Consider the following 16,798-nt stretch of genomic DNA (forward strand, 5'->3'; position numbering starts at 1 on the left):
CACACGCCTTCATGTCTCCTGTTGATGTATGGTTACCTTATGAATTTCATACTGTTTTTTTAGACAAAGAATACCCATAGGTAGTTTTGCTAGTGCCTAATATTCATTGGCATTCTCCCATCCAAGAACAAACTAGGGAGCAGATGGGTTCTGGTGCCTTAGAATATTTAGGCCTCTGGACTCTAGTACTCTCTTAGGCCTGATAAAAGACTAAAATTAATCTAAGATGAAGCTTCATTGAACTTTTTTGATTGGGTCTTAGAGTAGAAAAAAAATCCTAGTTGCAACAGATTAAGTCATGGGTAAGGCACAAATAGAATCTTGTCTTGTACACAAAAGCTTTAGTTGGATAGAATTCAGTGGGTTAAATGTGCACAGGATTGCATTGTGTCTGTCTTATCTTTTCCTTCTCTAGGTTGCTCTTTCCTGAAATCCTGACTGCTATAAGTTCAGATATTGTGTGTCTTTCTGTGTAACATTGCTGAATATGTTCAAATGTTTCATGGTGTCTGCTTATATTTTACAGTAACGAGGAGTAGTGGTTGTTCGTTAAAGTGAATGTTGACCTGGCTTGTACTGTGTGAGTGGCTGTTATCTGTCCCTAAACATGTAAAATAAATATTTTGTATATCAGTTGTATTTGTAGCTAGATTCCTTCATTCTGTCACTTTATGCATATGTTGGATACTTCATTTTCCTTATGTTGTTGTGAAACCTGAATGCTCCAGCTTATATTTATTTAATGGAAAACATTTTAGTATGTGCAAAGAATGTATTTGAAAGTATATGGTAATAACTAGTAGAGTTATGGAAGCTAAACATTTATTGACAGTATAAGCACGACACCCAGTAACCGTGTTCCCAGGAGGGCTTACAAACAATAAAAGATTGAAATATAGTGAAAATCAATAAAATTATAAAATGTAACATAAATTGTGACAGACAATAAAACCATCAGTAAAAGTTCACTTCAGATCTAAAATTGGATGGATTAAAGGTGCTCAGATTTTAAAAGTCAGAGCATATAACAAGATAAGAGAAAAGAGAATAGAGAAGGCAGTAGATATGCCTTCATAGAACATGCATTCCACAACTAGAGTACCATAGTCAGAAATACCCTTCCCTCAGATGGAGAACAGTGAAGAAGGACTTTTGATGATCATGATGTTAAGTTTTTGAGTTGGTACTTTGGGGTGTTTCAAGCTAGATTTCCATTGGCCCAAGAACTGGATTTAAGAGCTTAGCTTTGTTCATCCTTTTTCCCAGTTGTATTTATTGTGGCTAAAAAAAAGAAAGAAAGAAAGAAAGAAAGACAGGCAGAAAGAAAAAACCCTCAACTTATGCACACTGCAGAACAAATCAATATTGCTCTATATTGATTGTAGAACAATATATACAACGGACTGGCACTGCTTGAATATGGGATCAATCCGCTAGCCTAGAATATGGCTTTCTTTTTTTGGTTCCACAGCAACTTTAAAAATTCAAAATAGTGTCTAGGGATCAACATTGCTTATGTGCATGAGAGTATTCATGCACACAATAGACATTTTTAAAGTAGGATATCGCTGGCTTTCAGCAGAAATATCTTTTCAATGTCTGGAGCAGTTATATTTCATAGAGTTGTAGAGTTGGAAGAGACAACATGTACCATCCAGTCCAACTCGCTGACATGTTATTTTTTGATTATTTGTAAGTTTCTGTTAAACTTTAAAAAAGTCTATTTTTTTAAAGTTTGTATAAAATGTGTTTTTATGGAACAATCAGAAAAACTTAATACAATTATTGCTTACCCCCTGCTTTTTATATTTGCTGTTTATGTTGTAGGGCAAGAAATGGTAGAGATGGGTCCTCCTCCTCCTCCTCTATTTATATCATGTTTTTTTTCCTTGTCTGGTGTACAAGGCAGCATACCAAAGTTAAAACACATAAAGCTTTGAAAATGTTTCATACAAAATTTTAAACGTCTAATTAAACTATCAGAAAATTAAAAGCTGTTAATTTAAAATATTAATTACATTAATTTAATTTAATTAATTAAAAAAACAAAAACAATATAGATAACATAACACTTTACTCTAGATAGCCAACCACCAAAGGTTTTCCAAAACAAAAAACACTTGTCTTTCAAAACATAGCAAGGGAAATGCCAACCTAACCTCTCCAAAAAGGGAGTCGCAGAGTCTGGAGAAGGCCCTCTCCCATGTTCCCTGTGAGGCTAGTAGGATAGGGAGAACATTTTAAAACATAGACAGGCTTAAATAGGGAGATATAGTCCATAGATAACCTGCACCTGAGTTGCATACAGTAGGTCATAGTCAATACTTTGAATTGTGTCTATATGCAGACTAGCAGCCAGTGGATCTGTTGTAACATGGAACTTGTGTGCTCCAACTGAAGTTTCCAAACACTCTTCTAAGGCAGCCCCACATAGGGCATATTATAGTAATCCATACCAGTTGTAATTAACATATATACAGTACAGGCATTCTCCAAGTTACAAACAAGGTAAATTCTGTAGGTTTGTTCTTCAGTTCAATATATTTGTAAGTCCGAACAGGTATATTTTTAAAATGTAAGTTCAGCTACACACACACACATATATAGGCAGTCCCCAAGTTACAAGCTCAAAAAAATTCAGGGCTCTTGGGAGAGCCCAGCTCAGTCACGTGTGACTGTACGAGCTGCTGTGTACTCCTGCTGAGAGGAGTGTATGACATGTGGCTGACTCTGGGGCTGGAGGGAAGAGCCCAAAGCGCTGCATCCCGCCTACGGGCCTTAGTTTGTCCGTGCCTGCTATATATTAGCTGTGCCCTGCCATGCGTTGCTGTGGCCAATTTGAATTGCACTGAATAGCCTCGCTGCTTCTAAGCCTGGCCGCTTTTATATAGGGCTATACTTGCTAGGCCAGGTTGAATGGGATGGAGTAGCCTCGAAGCGTGAAAATGAGTGTTTTCTATCTAGAGGAAATCTTGGTTGGCCAGGTTGAATAGGAGTGAATAGCCTTGCTGTTTGAAAGCCTGGCCGCTTTCTACCTTGCAGAATTCTTGGTTGGGCAGGTTGAATAGCAATTAATAGTCTCTGTGTGGTAGGTGTGAATGCTGCAATTAGTTACCTTGATGAGCATGTAGTGGCCTTGGAGGTTTAAAGTCTGGCTGTTTCCTGTCTGGGGGAATCGTTTGTTGGGAGGTGTTAGCTGGCCCTGGTTGTTTCCTTTGTGGAATTCCCCTGTCTTCTGAGTGTTGTATTTTATTTGCTGTCCAGATTTTAGAGATTATATTGTTCTTTATTATGATACCGGAGTTATTATTATGTATCTGACTTGGGGGGGTTGGTGGTTATCAACATTTCTAAGGTGAAGAGCTGGCATTGTAGACTCCTCCAAGGTCATGTGGCATGAATGCATGTTACCTTCCCACCGGAGCAGTTGATCTACCCACATTTGCATGTTTTCAAAATTCTGGGTTGGCAGAAGCTGGGGCTAACAGTGAGGGCTTACTCCGTTCCCCCCGTGGTTTTATACGCTGTGCTGTCAGGGGATATTATTTCCTAAAGTTTGTGAATATACAATATTTCTGTTCGGTTTTTGTTTTGTTTTGTTTTGTTGGAGGGAAGTATGAATGCTGCCATTAGGGAAAATGATTAGCATGTAATGGCCTTGCAGCTTTAAAGCCTGGCTGCTTCCTCCCTGAGGGAATTTTTTAGTTGGGAGGTGTTTGTTGGCCCTGATTGTTTCCTGTCTGGAATTCCCTTGTTTTGAGAGTGGTGTTATTTGTGTTATTTTATGTGTTTCTAGTGTCTGTGGCCCTCAGAAAACAGGATTTGCCAGACTTCGGTGATGGGAATAATTTGTTGGTAGGTGTTAGCTGGCCCTGACTAAGCCTCCGCAGAGGAGCGCTCCTCCGCCGCCACTGAGGCTGCTGGTGGTGATGGGCGGAGAGGGAGGCTCCGTGCCCGCCGGCGGGACAGGTCTGAGCACAGCCCCACAACGCCCTTCCTGGGTAGGAGGAGAAGGAGCCTCCCTCTGGGAGTAGCGGCGAGGCAAGGCGAGAAGAGGAGGAGAGCTAGGAGAGGCATCTCGGAGGCTTGAGCCCCTGTTGGGCCCGTGCAGTGCCCTGCAGGCCTGGTGCTGCTGCCAGTGCGAGGGCTACCCCGGCGTCGAGGTCCGGGTCCTCAGCAGCTCCTTCGCGACAGGGTCGCCTTCTGTGCCATCCTCCATTGCCACCAGCCCGAGTTGTTGTGAGTAAACCCGCCCCTCTAGGCCTCCACGGAATCCCCGGGCTCGTCTAGGTGGAGCGGCCGGCTCTGTGGGCTGACCCTTTCCTACTCCTGGCGCGTGGTGGCTCGGGGCTGTTCGCCAAGATGGCGGTGGCATCGGGGGCGGGAAAAGGTGTGCGCACGGGTGCGGCCGTTGAGGGGTGGGGTGGAGGTTGTTCTGTCTGTGGGCGGGCTTGGCACAGGCGCAGATGGTTTGTTGCCATTTTGGGGGTTTTTTAGCCCCCTTTTAGGTTCCTGCTGTGTTTTTTTGTTGTACAAAACGTGGCGGCAAGGTCGTTGGATGGTGCTGGCAAGTTTGGTGTTTCTGGGATGTGTGGTTTTGTTGCTTACCTCACGGCCCCCAGTTTTTTACTCTTTTATTATATATATAGATAAATGTAATGTTTGTTTTACTGTCGAGTAAACAATAAAATCACTGAACCAAATCACACCAAATTTGGCCACAAAAGACATAGTCATCCAAAATATGTCTTTTAATCAAATAAACCTAGAAAAATAGTCCAAATTACAGAGGATGAGGAAGAGCCCTAACTGCCAATTAAAAAGGTAGGCTCTGCTGCCTTTAGCCCCCCCCTCCCCCTTGCTGCCTTTAGGCCCCGTCCTCTCAGTGTCCACTCAGTTAGGCCTGATCCACACTGACTATAAAATACAGATAATCTGATTTGAACTGGATTATATGGCAGTGTAGATTCAATTACTGTGGTATAATAATACAGAACAATATAATCTCTAAAATCAGGACAGTAAATAAAGAGCAACACTCTGAAAGCAGGGAAATTGGGAATTCCAGAAAGGAAACAATCAGGGCCAGCTCACACTTCCCAACAAAGGATTCCCCCAGGCAGGAAGCAGCCAGGCTTTGAAGCTGCAAGGACATTAAATGCTAATCAAGGTGCCTAATTGCAGCATTCATACCTGCCACACCGAGACTATTAATTGCTATTCAACCTGGCCAACCAAGGATTCCTCAAAGTAGAAAGCGGCCAGGCTTGCATGCAGCAAGGCTATTCAGTGCTATTCAACCTGGCTAACCAAGATTTCCCTTAGGTGAAACATCCTCAGGCTTTGAAGCCATGAGGCTACTCTGTCCCATTCAGCCTGGCCTAGCAAGCATGCCCTATATAGAAAGCAGCCAGGCTTTTAAGCTGCAAGACTATTTAGTGTAATTCAATCTGGCCAAACAATGATTCCCCTACAAAGGAAGTAGCCAGGCTTCAAAGCGGCTCTTTGATTGAGGGTGTTACTCCAACTACTCCAGAAAACGGCCAGGCTTTGAGGCTGCAAGGCTATTCACTGCTATTCCACTTAGACAACAAATGATTCCCATAAGCCACAGCAACGCGTGGTCAGCTTTGAATAGCCTAGAGAAGGTTTAACATCCCTGTTCTGTTTGTGTTGCTGTTCTGTTTCTGCCCCTGTCCCTGCAATAATTGGATTTTGAAAAAAATTGGCTTGTTGTGGAAACAAGGATTGGGGATAAAGTTTTAGTGGAGACACCTTTTCCCTATGATAACTCTTCCAGGAGTGAATTTCCCTTCCTAGGGGTAGATTTCTCTCACTTCCTGTTGTCCCACCCCCGTTCTTAACTATGAGCTGTTTGTAAGTTGGATATTTGTAACTCAGGGACTGCCTGTATATACTTGTGTACTAACTTGTGTATAAGTCGATCTCATGTATAAATTGAGGGCAGGTTTTGGGAACAAAATTATAGCTTTTGATATGATCTGTGGATAACTTGGCGGTCATATTGCTGAGAGGCGAAGGAGATTGCACCACCTCATTGGGCAGCCACTCATGGCCACTGGCATTTTCCCATCCAGGTATTCAGAAATGCCAGAAGCGGCACAACAGTAAAGGGAGTCAAAAGGACTGGTGATTGTTTTAGGTTTTTTCAAGACAAATTTCTCACTTTTCATCACTTTACTCAGAAGTCATTCTGCTTTTTTTAAGAGTTAAGGTACAGTACTTACATTGACCTGTGATAAGTTAGCTAGTTTTTGGGGGTAATTTTTTAATTAAAATTTCTGGATTGATACATGAATATGTACAGTAACTCTTTTCACTAGATTTGATTTTTCCATGTCCAGAAATGCTAGTGATCAAAATGATCACTGTATCATTGATAAAATGATCAAAGGTCTGGAGAACAAGCCCTATGAGGAGAGGCTTAAAGAACTGGGCATGTTTAGCCTGCAGAAGAGAAGGCTAAGAGGAGACATGATAGCCATGTACAAATATGTGAGGGGAAGTCATAGGGAAAAGGGAGCAAGCTTGTTTTCTGCTGCCCTGCAGACTAGGACGCGGAACAATGGCTTCAAACTATAGGAAAGGAGATTCCACCTGAACATCAGGAAAAACTTCCTGACTGTGAGAGCTGTTCGGCAGTGGAACTCTCTGCCCCGGACTGTGGTGGAGGCTCCTTCTTTGGAGGCTTTTAAACAGAGGCTGGATGGCCATCTGTCGGGGGTGCTTTAAATGCGATTTCCTGCTTCTTGGCAGGGGGTTGGACTGGATGGCCCATGAGGTCTCTTCCAACTCTACTATTCTATGATTCTATGATTCTAGTGTGAGGTTTCTGAAAACATGAATGTGTGTTGATGGCAACTTCAGTTCCGTGCAGATATTAAAATTGTTGCAATTAATCTTATTAATATTTGAAGGACTGTAGGAGGCAATTCTCATGTTTCAGGGCAAGATGTCAAAATTAGGGGAGTTTGCTGTTGAAAATATAATAGCAGAGTTAATATGTGCATGAATTGATGGATTTTGGTGCATTTATTGATAGTATTCTGATATAGTTGTGCCTTTTTCTTTCTTGTGTACTTTTCTGTACAGTTGGTGTGGCATGGTTTTTGCTATGGTAAAATATTACAGAAGCCTGTTTTATTTGAGATCATTTCATCTGCCTGATAGGCCTATATCTACATAGCTTGGCAGGTTTGAAGATTTAGAAGACATCTCTTTCAAATACATGTTACTCCATGATGGGTTGGACGTGACTGTTACTAACTTCTATTTGGCTGTAATGCATTTATTAATGACAATAAAAAACACTAGATGGAAAGACAGGTGTTATGATGAGAAATCTCTCTGATAAATACAGTGTTAGGCTATAAGGGCGGTTGTTTATTATATTTTAGCTTGGTTTTCCAGCTTCCAAGGCTTTACCTGTTACTTTATGGAAGTACAGTAGAGTCTCACTTATCTCAGCTTCACTTATCCAATGTTCTGTATTACCCAATGCAGTCTTCCTTTTAGTAGTCAATGTTTTTTGTAGTAAATGTTGCAATGTTTGGTGCTAAATTCATAAATACATTAATTACTACATAACATTACTGTGTATTGAACTGCTTTTTCTGTCAATTTGTTGTAAAACATGATGTTTTGATGCTTAATTTGTAAAATAACAATGTAATTTTATGTTTAATAGGCTTTTTTCTTAATCCCTCCTTATTATCCAACATTTTCGCTTATCCAATGTTCTGCCGGCCCATTTATGTTGGATAAGTGAGATTCTACTGTAAGATGTTTCAGTTATTATAATGGATCAGTATCTGGTGTGTTGAAGACACTAGAACACCTGCATACCACGAGTTTCATAGCCAAGGTCAAGGAGTAAAAACATCTGGGTCCCTGAGTGGGAAGGAGACTGATAACATGAACTGGTTCAGACTGGAAGACCTGGAGGCTGGATGGAGGATCTTTCGGAATCTGAGGAATCTACTTTGCTGTAGAGTAGTAACCTAGTATTAAAGTAATTTCCAAGATTTCCTTGTGAGTGAATTTAATTTCTACCAAGGTTCTGCAATCATCACAGTTATGCTATTTGTCTTCCCTCTTTGTCCTGTGTGTTGAACTGGCCGGTACTGTTCTATTATCCGGTTGGAGGCCACTAGGGTGTGCTAGAGAGAGAAGGATAGTCCATTTTATCAGGGTGGAAGGTGAAAAGAGGAAAACCTTTTCCCCTGTGCCTCCCTCCCACCTATGTTCCTGTCATTTATGATATGGGAAGGGGGGAGCGGGGGATAACCAGCAAAATAGGGGGAAATGGTTTTCCTCCTTCAACTCTCCTCCCATAAAATGGACTATCCTTCTCTCTCTAATGCCCCTAGTGGCCTCCGCCCGAATAATAGAAGAGTACCAACTGGCCTATTCTATAAAAAAAATGCCCCTAGTGGCCTCCGCCCGAATAATAGAAGAGTACCAACTGGCCTATTCTATAAAAAAACCCAAAACACCCCCCCCCCAAACCCAAACAACTTTCTATGCAGAGGTTATTTACCTGACCTGCTTATCTCCAGTTATCTTCCTTGCTCCTCTCTCAGATAAATATAGCCTTAACTGTTCACCAGGATATATTATTTACCTCATTAAGTATATGTTTTGGCATATACGTGATTTACCTGATTGGACAAATAGATACAGAAGAGCAGTTAAATATCTTTTGTGTTCACAGACAATTGGTCTTGCCTGTCTTTCTGTTTTGGTATACAGTAGAGTCTCACTTATCCAACACTCACTTATCCAAGCCTCTGGATAATCCAAGCCATTTTTGTAGTCAATGTTTTCAATATATCGTAATATTTTGGTGCTAAATTCGTAAATACAGTAATTACAACATAACATTACTGCGTATTGAATTACTTCTTCTGTCAAATTTCTTGTATAACATGAAGTTTTTGGTGCTTAATTTGTAAAATCATAACCCAATTTGATGTTTAATAGGCTTCTCCTTAATGTCTCCTTATTATCCAACATATTTGCTTATCCAACGTTCTGCCGGCCTGTTTATGTTGGATAAGTGAGACTCTACTGTATATGTTTTCTACTCTTTGCAATGGCAGGGTGCTTGTTCCTCTTTTTTACTGCAGGAAAGGGTTAGTAACGTATATGCCAACAAAAGGTAGATCTGGGGCTATGCAATTCTGTAGAGTATAGCAGTTTGATGGCAGAGATTGACAGGGGACCCCCCCCCCCCCCCAAATAGGTTATGAACCAGCATAATATTTGTACTCATTGACCCTATTTCTTTCTTTCTTGGAAACTGCATAGACCAACAGCCAATTGCCTGCTAACTTGTGCCAGCCCATGGACTATTGCATTGCTGTAGCTAATTTCTGTCAGCATAGCCTGGGGGAAAAGGCTTGCAGTTAGTCATCAGATCACTCTGACCTATGTCTAATGGTCCCACTGAATTTATGGGAACTTGCTAAGGCAACATTTAACTTCAGGTGTCTCAAAGAGCACACTGGAGTTGAGAGTGACTGTTGGATTTATACTTTTCTCCCCTTTCGGATTATATTTATGGCAAGATAAAATCGAATGACAAGCTGTGAATTTTGATATCTAGCATGTGATGTATAGTATAGATAACGCACTACTGTAGGGCATTGAATGTATCATCTGTTTATGGTTAATGTGTGCATAGTCCAAAATAAAAATGTGTTGGGTAATCCACCATACAGTCCTTAGTATGTTAAAAGTATTAGTGGTGTCTCAACATGGGATGTAATGAATACAAGGATTCTTCTAGTTTGTGCTCAGTATTCCATTGAATAACATAACTGGAAACTATAGAGCAACCTAGGAAACTTAGCCCAGAAGCGAAGATATTATCCTGTATTTTTCAAGATAAGGAAATAATAGTCTCACATTATACTTTATACCAGTCACATCTCTTCTGGAGGTCTGACTGGATCCAGCTTTGGTCAACTCATTTTAGGAAGGATAAAGATAAGTTGGAACAGGTCCAGAGAAGCAACAAGGATGATACGAGAAATGGAAATCAAAACATATGAGATGTCTTGGGAGTTGGGCATGTTCTGTTTGATTAAAAGACTGAGAGGTGTCCTCTATAAATACGTCAAGGGCTGTCACAGAAAGGAGGATGCAGGCTGTTCTCTTCTACCCATAGAGTAGGACCAAGTTTAATGGTTTTAAGTAACAGAAGAGTAGATTTTGATTGACCATTAAAGGAACTTCTTAATGATAATAGCTGTTGGACAGTGGAACCAATTATCTAGAGAGGTGGCAAGGTTTCTTTTTCTAAATACACTCCAAAAAGAGGCTAGACCAGGCATGGGCACACTTTAGCTTCTAGGTGTTTTGGACTTCAAATACCAGAAATCCCAGCTAGCTTACCATCTGTTAGGAATTGTTGGAAATTTTCCTGTGTCTGGGCTACATAGCCACCTGCTGGAGATGTTCATTGGCTGCGCTTCTGTTTCTTGACACAATTCACAGTGCTGGATATGACCTGAAAAGCCATATACAGTTCAGATCCAGGTTATTTGAAGGATTGTATCCTCCCATACAAATCTGCCCTGGTTTTGGTGGATCTGTGGTGGACCTTCTGTCTGTCCTGCCATCCTCACAGGTACACCTGGTGAGAACATGGGGACTTTCTATATACTGTGAATTTTAACTATCTGTCTAAATCACTGAAAGCCTATGGGGTGACTTGACATGCAATCAACTATCAGACTTGTAATCATGGTCTTCTTGTGTCCTAACATAATTCCCTTCTCTTTTTGGTGTTGAAATAGGTTTGTTTGTTGTTTTTGTGGGAAATGATGGATATGTTTCAAGTATTTCATTCTCCCATTCAGATGCAGTTTTTATTCTGGCTGTTTATTTGGCATTTTAGTCATCTCATTTATTGTGTTACTATTTTAGGGTACTTTTGTTAGCTTCTCAGATGCTTTGAAAGGCAGAATACACATGTTTTAAACTTGAGTGTTTGGTTAGTAAGAACTCTTTCCAGTTCTCCACCCATATTTAAAGTGGAACTTGTATTTCCATCATGAGAGTAAAGGGAATTATGTGTTTGTAAAATAACACTTGCTTCTTTTCCTTTTTCTCCAAAGTTGCAGATGCTGCAAGGTATTCAATGGTAGCACTTTTCTCTACCACAGCAACAAGGCTTCGCCTCTGGTTACTCCAAAGATCAAGAAATACCCTGCACTTCTTTCTGTTGTTTGGAGTTTCCCAGGGGTGCGGTTCCACTACAACCGGGAAACTGGCGTCCCACGGCTTTGCTTCCATGGCAGCAATGTCATCCTTTCCCCCCCAGAGATATCACTACTTCCTAGTGCTGGATTTTGAGGCCACATGTGACAAGCCACAGATCCATCCCCAGGTAATAATTGATAATTAATTCCCTGTTTTTTAAAAAAGCATTCACTTTTTAATGAGCGTAGCATGCAAGTGAGTAATCATTGTGTGTGAATATACAATCCTTTTCATTGGATTATGTAGAAAAACTGGGATTATATCACTTCAATGTGTTAAATTCCCTTTGTACCTTCTTTCACTTAGCTCAGAGCTTTCTAAATTGTGTGTCACAACACATTAATGTGTCAGCTACAATGTGTAGGGGTGTCGCACAAATGGAACAAAAACCCTTTGAGTCTATGTGAAATTTTTAAACAAATATAAATAAAAGGTTTTCATGCGATATATTGTGTCCCCCACACATTTTGTTATTACAATTTATGTATGTGTCTGTATCTCTTATAAGGGGTTGGTTTAACCCCTTAAAAGAGGCGTGTCACAATCATGAAATGTTTGGGAAGCCCTGACTTAGCTGGTAATTTAGAAACCTAATGATAGTTGTATTGGTCTAAATGTAACTTCCAGCTGTTGTGGGCCTGTCCATGGTTGTTGATTTCATAGTTGCCTTTGCTGAAATTGCCTTGGAACTGCTAATGTAGAAACCTCTTGGACAAACATTTCTTAAATTCTGTTGTTTAAGTGATTTATGTATTGGGTTTAGATTTTTGGTTCTAGGTTTTTACTCTGCTTTGTTTTTGTTTAGCTGAAGAATTTTTGACAATGTTCAGAAAGAATAAATATGCAGTGTTTTGGTTGATTTTATTGATTCATTCTTTTAAAAACTATTTGTAGTTTTTAGGGAAATGATTTTGGTTAGTGGAAGGTTGTATGCTGGAAAGCAATGAGACATCTGAAATGTTGGGACACATTGGGAGTGCAAGCATATTTAGGGATGTATTTTAGCTCCTATGAAAATCATTCCTTCACAATGATAAAATGCAATTGTATACACTTTTCTTTGGTTCTCTTTCCTCTTCTATATGTGGATAACGCCTTGTCATTTTCCAGCTTCTTCACAGTTTAGCAGGCCAAGAGTATTAATTTAAAAATGAAAGGGGAGATTTCCAGAATATTACATATGCAATTATGTATTGTGCAGCTTAGATTTTTGTGACTGTAGAGATCTTCTGTCTCACTGTTTAGATTTTGAAATTAGAATGGGTTGCTAAATAAAAATGAATCTCTAGGTCACCATAGTATTGAACATTCCGAATTTTGGATTTCTGAGGAGTCCTGTAAACATGCCTGTCTTAATTCAGAGTTTAGACTCTAGAATTTGTGAGCCAATATGAATAAGTCAGGCACTTCCTTGAGTTGAAAAGTAAACATTCCCCCATTCCCGCATATGTATTAAAAATCAAAACAATTTTAGTTCATCTTCTCCTAAATATTTTAAGATCTATTGTGTGAGAATGATGCTTATTTATTTATTTATTTCCAGAATTTATACCCCGCCCTTCTCACCCCGGGGGACTCAGGGCGGCTTACACAGTTGGCAACATTCAATGCCAAGAACACAACAGTAAAACAAAAACAGTACACACAATCAATTAAAACTATAAAAATACATCATTAAAATACATTATAAAAATTAAAACATATGTAAATTAGCTCCATTTGTCTAAAAACCTCATGCTTCAGCCTTCAATCGGACCATGTCGACGTTATCATATTACTCGTTAAATCCGCCTAACCCATGCTTAGGTGGATGGGTTTCTGGAAGGAGCTGAACTCATTGTCTTTTGTGATATTCTCCTTTCTAAGTATGTTTCTAGAGTGTGGGTGTGGGGTGGGTGAGTTTGTAGCCCTAAATAATTTTATTTGATTATTTATTTATTTATTTATATCTTGCCTTTTCCCCAGTATAGAAACCAAGATCCAATCCAGTTAAACAATTAATAAAAAAGTTAAAATATAGTTAAGCTACATTTCTATTTTAAAAACTCAGATTAAATCAGCATTACAAGACACTTTAAAATTTAATGCAACAAAACCCCTACACTCTCAGTTAAACGGCTTATCTGCTGTATGCATTAAAAATCAAAAGCTTCCTCACATCAAAAAATATTTATCTGAGAGTCCCATTACTTGGAAGCAGCTATGAAGAAGACTCTTGTATGTCCTTACCAGAGGCACCTGGGATGGTGATAGTGCTGAGACAAAGCCTCCTTCTGCAAATCAGACCACAGGCGGACTGAAGTAATTTGGTTCAAAGGATGTCCATAAATCTGGGCCACAGTCTGGTGTTCATTGTCTTGAAGATGTGTCTCCATTTGCATTATCTTGTTGAGAAAACTAATCTGAATTAAGAAACCAATCCAATCTGCCACTCCTATAGTCTTGGCAATCTGTTTGGAGGGTGCCATTGGTTTTTATAAGCGATGTCATTTTTTTCCTGACTATTTCTGGTGTGCCCAGCCTCAGGAGTATGACCTGTCAAAACCGTAAATTGACTCTGCCATTTCTCTTTGGATATGGGCTTGGTGTGTGTGCATTTTGATGCAAACCATGATGCATGTAGAGCTAGTTTACAGCCAGCAGTAAAAATGGAGCATGAGTAGAATATGATTACAACAACTTTAAGGAGCTGTCCCCCCCAAGTCCTTGCTGTGGAATGTAACAATATGTGCTGTTGCACTTTGGCTATATATTTTTCAGGGAAAATAGTGCATTAAGGCTGGACGTTATTCAATTGAAGCTTTTCATCTACTGTGTTGGGGCTCACCTGTACAATTCATTTCTGTGTCCAGGGCCATCGTGTTGTTGCTTTGTAGAAATCTGCAGAGGCACTAAAGATACTTCAATAAAAAATACCATAACGAAAAAAGAAATCTTGTTTCTTATGTTGAAGTTATATTTCTTTACTCGTGTGCATTTAATGTGAATCTAGAGTCTTGAAATAGTATAAGAATTAGAGGGGTGGATTTTAGATCACTGGAACAAGGACAGGTTAAAGAGCAAATTATTATTATTATTATTATTATTATTATTATTATTATTATTTATTTTATTGTATAACACAACAAACAAGATAGATATGCTGGATTTTGTTTCACAAAATCACAAGTTGAACACTTCCCAAGTGTCTAGGACTGTGTGATGTATTTTCGGATGATGTGTGCAGATCCAAGCAGGGTGGCCTTTTGCAGTTGACAGATTGTAATTTTGTCAATGTCTATTGTTTCCAAATGCCGGCTGAGATCTTTTGGCACGGCACCCAGTGTGCCCATCACCACCAGGACCACCTGCACTGGTTTCTGCCAGAGTCTTTGAAGTTCAATCTTGAGGTCCTGATATCGGCTGAGTTTTTCCTGTTGTTTTTCGTCAATTCGACTGTCACCTGGGATGGCAACATCAATGATCCAACCCTTTTTCTTTTCCACAACTGTGATGTCTGGTGTGTTGTGTTCCAGAACTTTGTCAGTCTGGATTCAGAAGTCCCACAGTATCTTTGCGTGCTCATTTTCCAATACTTTTGCAGGTTTGTGATCCCACCAGTTCTTTACTGCTGGGAGGTGGTACTTGAGGCATAAGTTCCAATGAATCATTTGGGCCACATAGTTGTGCCTCTGTTTATAGTCTGTCTGTGCGATTTTCTTACAGCAGCTGAGGATATGATCAATGGTTTCGTCGGTTTCCTTGCAGAGTCTGCATTCTGGGTCATCAGCTGATTTTTCGATCTTGGCCTTAATTGCATTTGTCCTGATGGCTTGCTCCTGGGCTGCAAGGATCAGGCCTTCTGTCTCCTTCTTCAGGGTCCCATTCGTGAGCCATAGCCAGGTCTTCTCCTTATCAGCTTTTCCTTCAATTTTGTCAAGGAACTTTCCATGCAATGTTTTGTTGTGCCAGCTGTCAGCTCTAGTTTGTAGTGCGGTTTTCTTGTACTGATTTTTTGTCTGCTGTGCTTTGAGGAGTTTCTGATTTTTGACTTCAATCAAAGCAGGTTCTTCACTTTGCTTTACATATTCTGCCAGGGCATGTTCTTCTTCTTTGACTGCTTGTTTTACTTGTAAGAGTCCTGTGCCCCCTGATCTTCTAGGCAGATATAGCCGGTCAACATCACTGCGAGGGTGCAGTGAATGATGAATGGTCATGAGTTTTCTTGTTTTTCTGTCCAAGTTGTCCAGTTCCGCCTGTGTCTAGTTTATGATCCCAGCAGTATATCTTATGACAGGTATGGCCCAGGTGTTTTTGGCCTTGATGGTGTTGCCTCCATTGAGCTTGCTTTTGAGAATTTTTCTGACCCTTTGTGTGTATTCTTTACTGACCACAGTTTTCACATGTTCATGCTTGATGTTGTCCAGCTGTAATATGCCCAGATATTTATAGGCCTCTGGCTGGTGACACTTTATTGTTTGGCCATTAGGCATATTTATGCCCTCACTTTCAATGATTTTTCCCTTCTTCAATGCCACTGTCGAACATTTGTCCAAACCAAACTCCATGCTGATATCACTACTAAAAATTCGGACAGTGTTGGTCAGAGACTGGATTTCAGTTTCCATTTTCCCATACAGCTTTAGGTTATCCATGTACATCAGATGTGAAATTTTGTGAGATTTCTTAGATGTTTGATAGCTGAGATTTGTTTTTTGTAAGATTGTTGACAGAGGGATCATGGCAATAATGAAAAGCAGAGGGGACAATGAATCTCCCCGGAAAATTCCTCTTCTGATGTTGACAAGTCCATAGCTTTCATTTCCAACAAACAGTTCGGTTTTCCAGTGCTCCATCATGTTTTCAATAAAGGTGCCAATGTTTTTACAAATCCCGATGGCATCCAGGCACTTGATGATCCAGCTGTGTGGGAGTGAGTCAAAGGCCTTTTTGTAGTCAATCCACGTCATGTGAAGATTAGCTTTTCGGCTTTTACAGTTCTCCAGAATCATTTTGTCATTCAATAACTGGTATTTTGTGCCCCTGCTTTTCTGTTTGTTGCCTTTCTGTTCATCTGACAAGATTTTTTTTTATAGAATCATAGAATCATAGCATAGTAGAGTTGGAAGAGACCTCATGGGCCATCCAGAAGCAGGAAATCGCATTCAAAGCACCCCCGACAGATGGCCATCCAGCCTCTGCTTAAAAGCCTCCAAAGAAGGAGCCTCCACCACAGCCCGGGGTAGAGAGTTCCACTGCCGAACAGCTCTCACAAGATAGTTCTTCAAGATAGTCTTGAATTCTGTCAGCTATGATGTCAGTCAGTAGTTTAAACATAGTGGGCAGACATGTTATTGGCCTGTAGTTTCCTGGTGATGCTCTTTTTGCAGGATCATTTTGTATCAGGTATGTTCTTCCAGTTGTTAGCCATTCACTGATACTTCCTTTCTGCAGCATCTCATTGAATTGTTGGGCCATTTTTCCATGTAAACTAATCAGATGTTTGAGCCAAAATCCATGAAGTTGATCA

General features: G+C 40.2%; 1 protein-coding gene across 4 annotated transcripts in view; it reads left to right on the forward strand.

Annotated features, from left to right (window-relative positions):
- The window catches only part of eri3 (ERI1 exoribonuclease family member 3), a 283,942-nt gene that overhangs the window by 14,111 nt on the left and 253,033 nt on the right, over nucleotides 1-16,798 (forward strand). For 3 of the 4 annotated variants that reach the window (XM_008109512.3, XM_062978374.1, XM_016993221.2), the window contains exon 2: nucleotides 11,145-11,416. In XM_008109512.3, coding sequence (XP_008107719.1) covers nucleotides 11,168-11,416 — 249 coding nt within the window. In that variant the 5' untranslated portion in view covers nucleotides 11,145-11,167. Of the gene's footprint in view, nucleotides 1-543; nucleotides 581-11,144; nucleotides 11,417-16,798 lie in introns of those variants that run through there. The other variant, XM_062978373.1, reaches the window with a different exon arrangement.

The sequence above is a fragment of the Anolis carolinensis genome, chromosome 4 (genome assembly GCF_035594765.1).
Source record: "Anolis carolinensis isolate JA03-04 chromosome 4, rAnoCar3.1.pri, whole genome shotgun sequence".
NCBI classification, from domain to species: domain Eukaryota; kingdom Metazoa; phylum Chordata; class Lepidosauria; order Squamata; family Dactyloidae; genus Anolis; species Anolis carolinensis.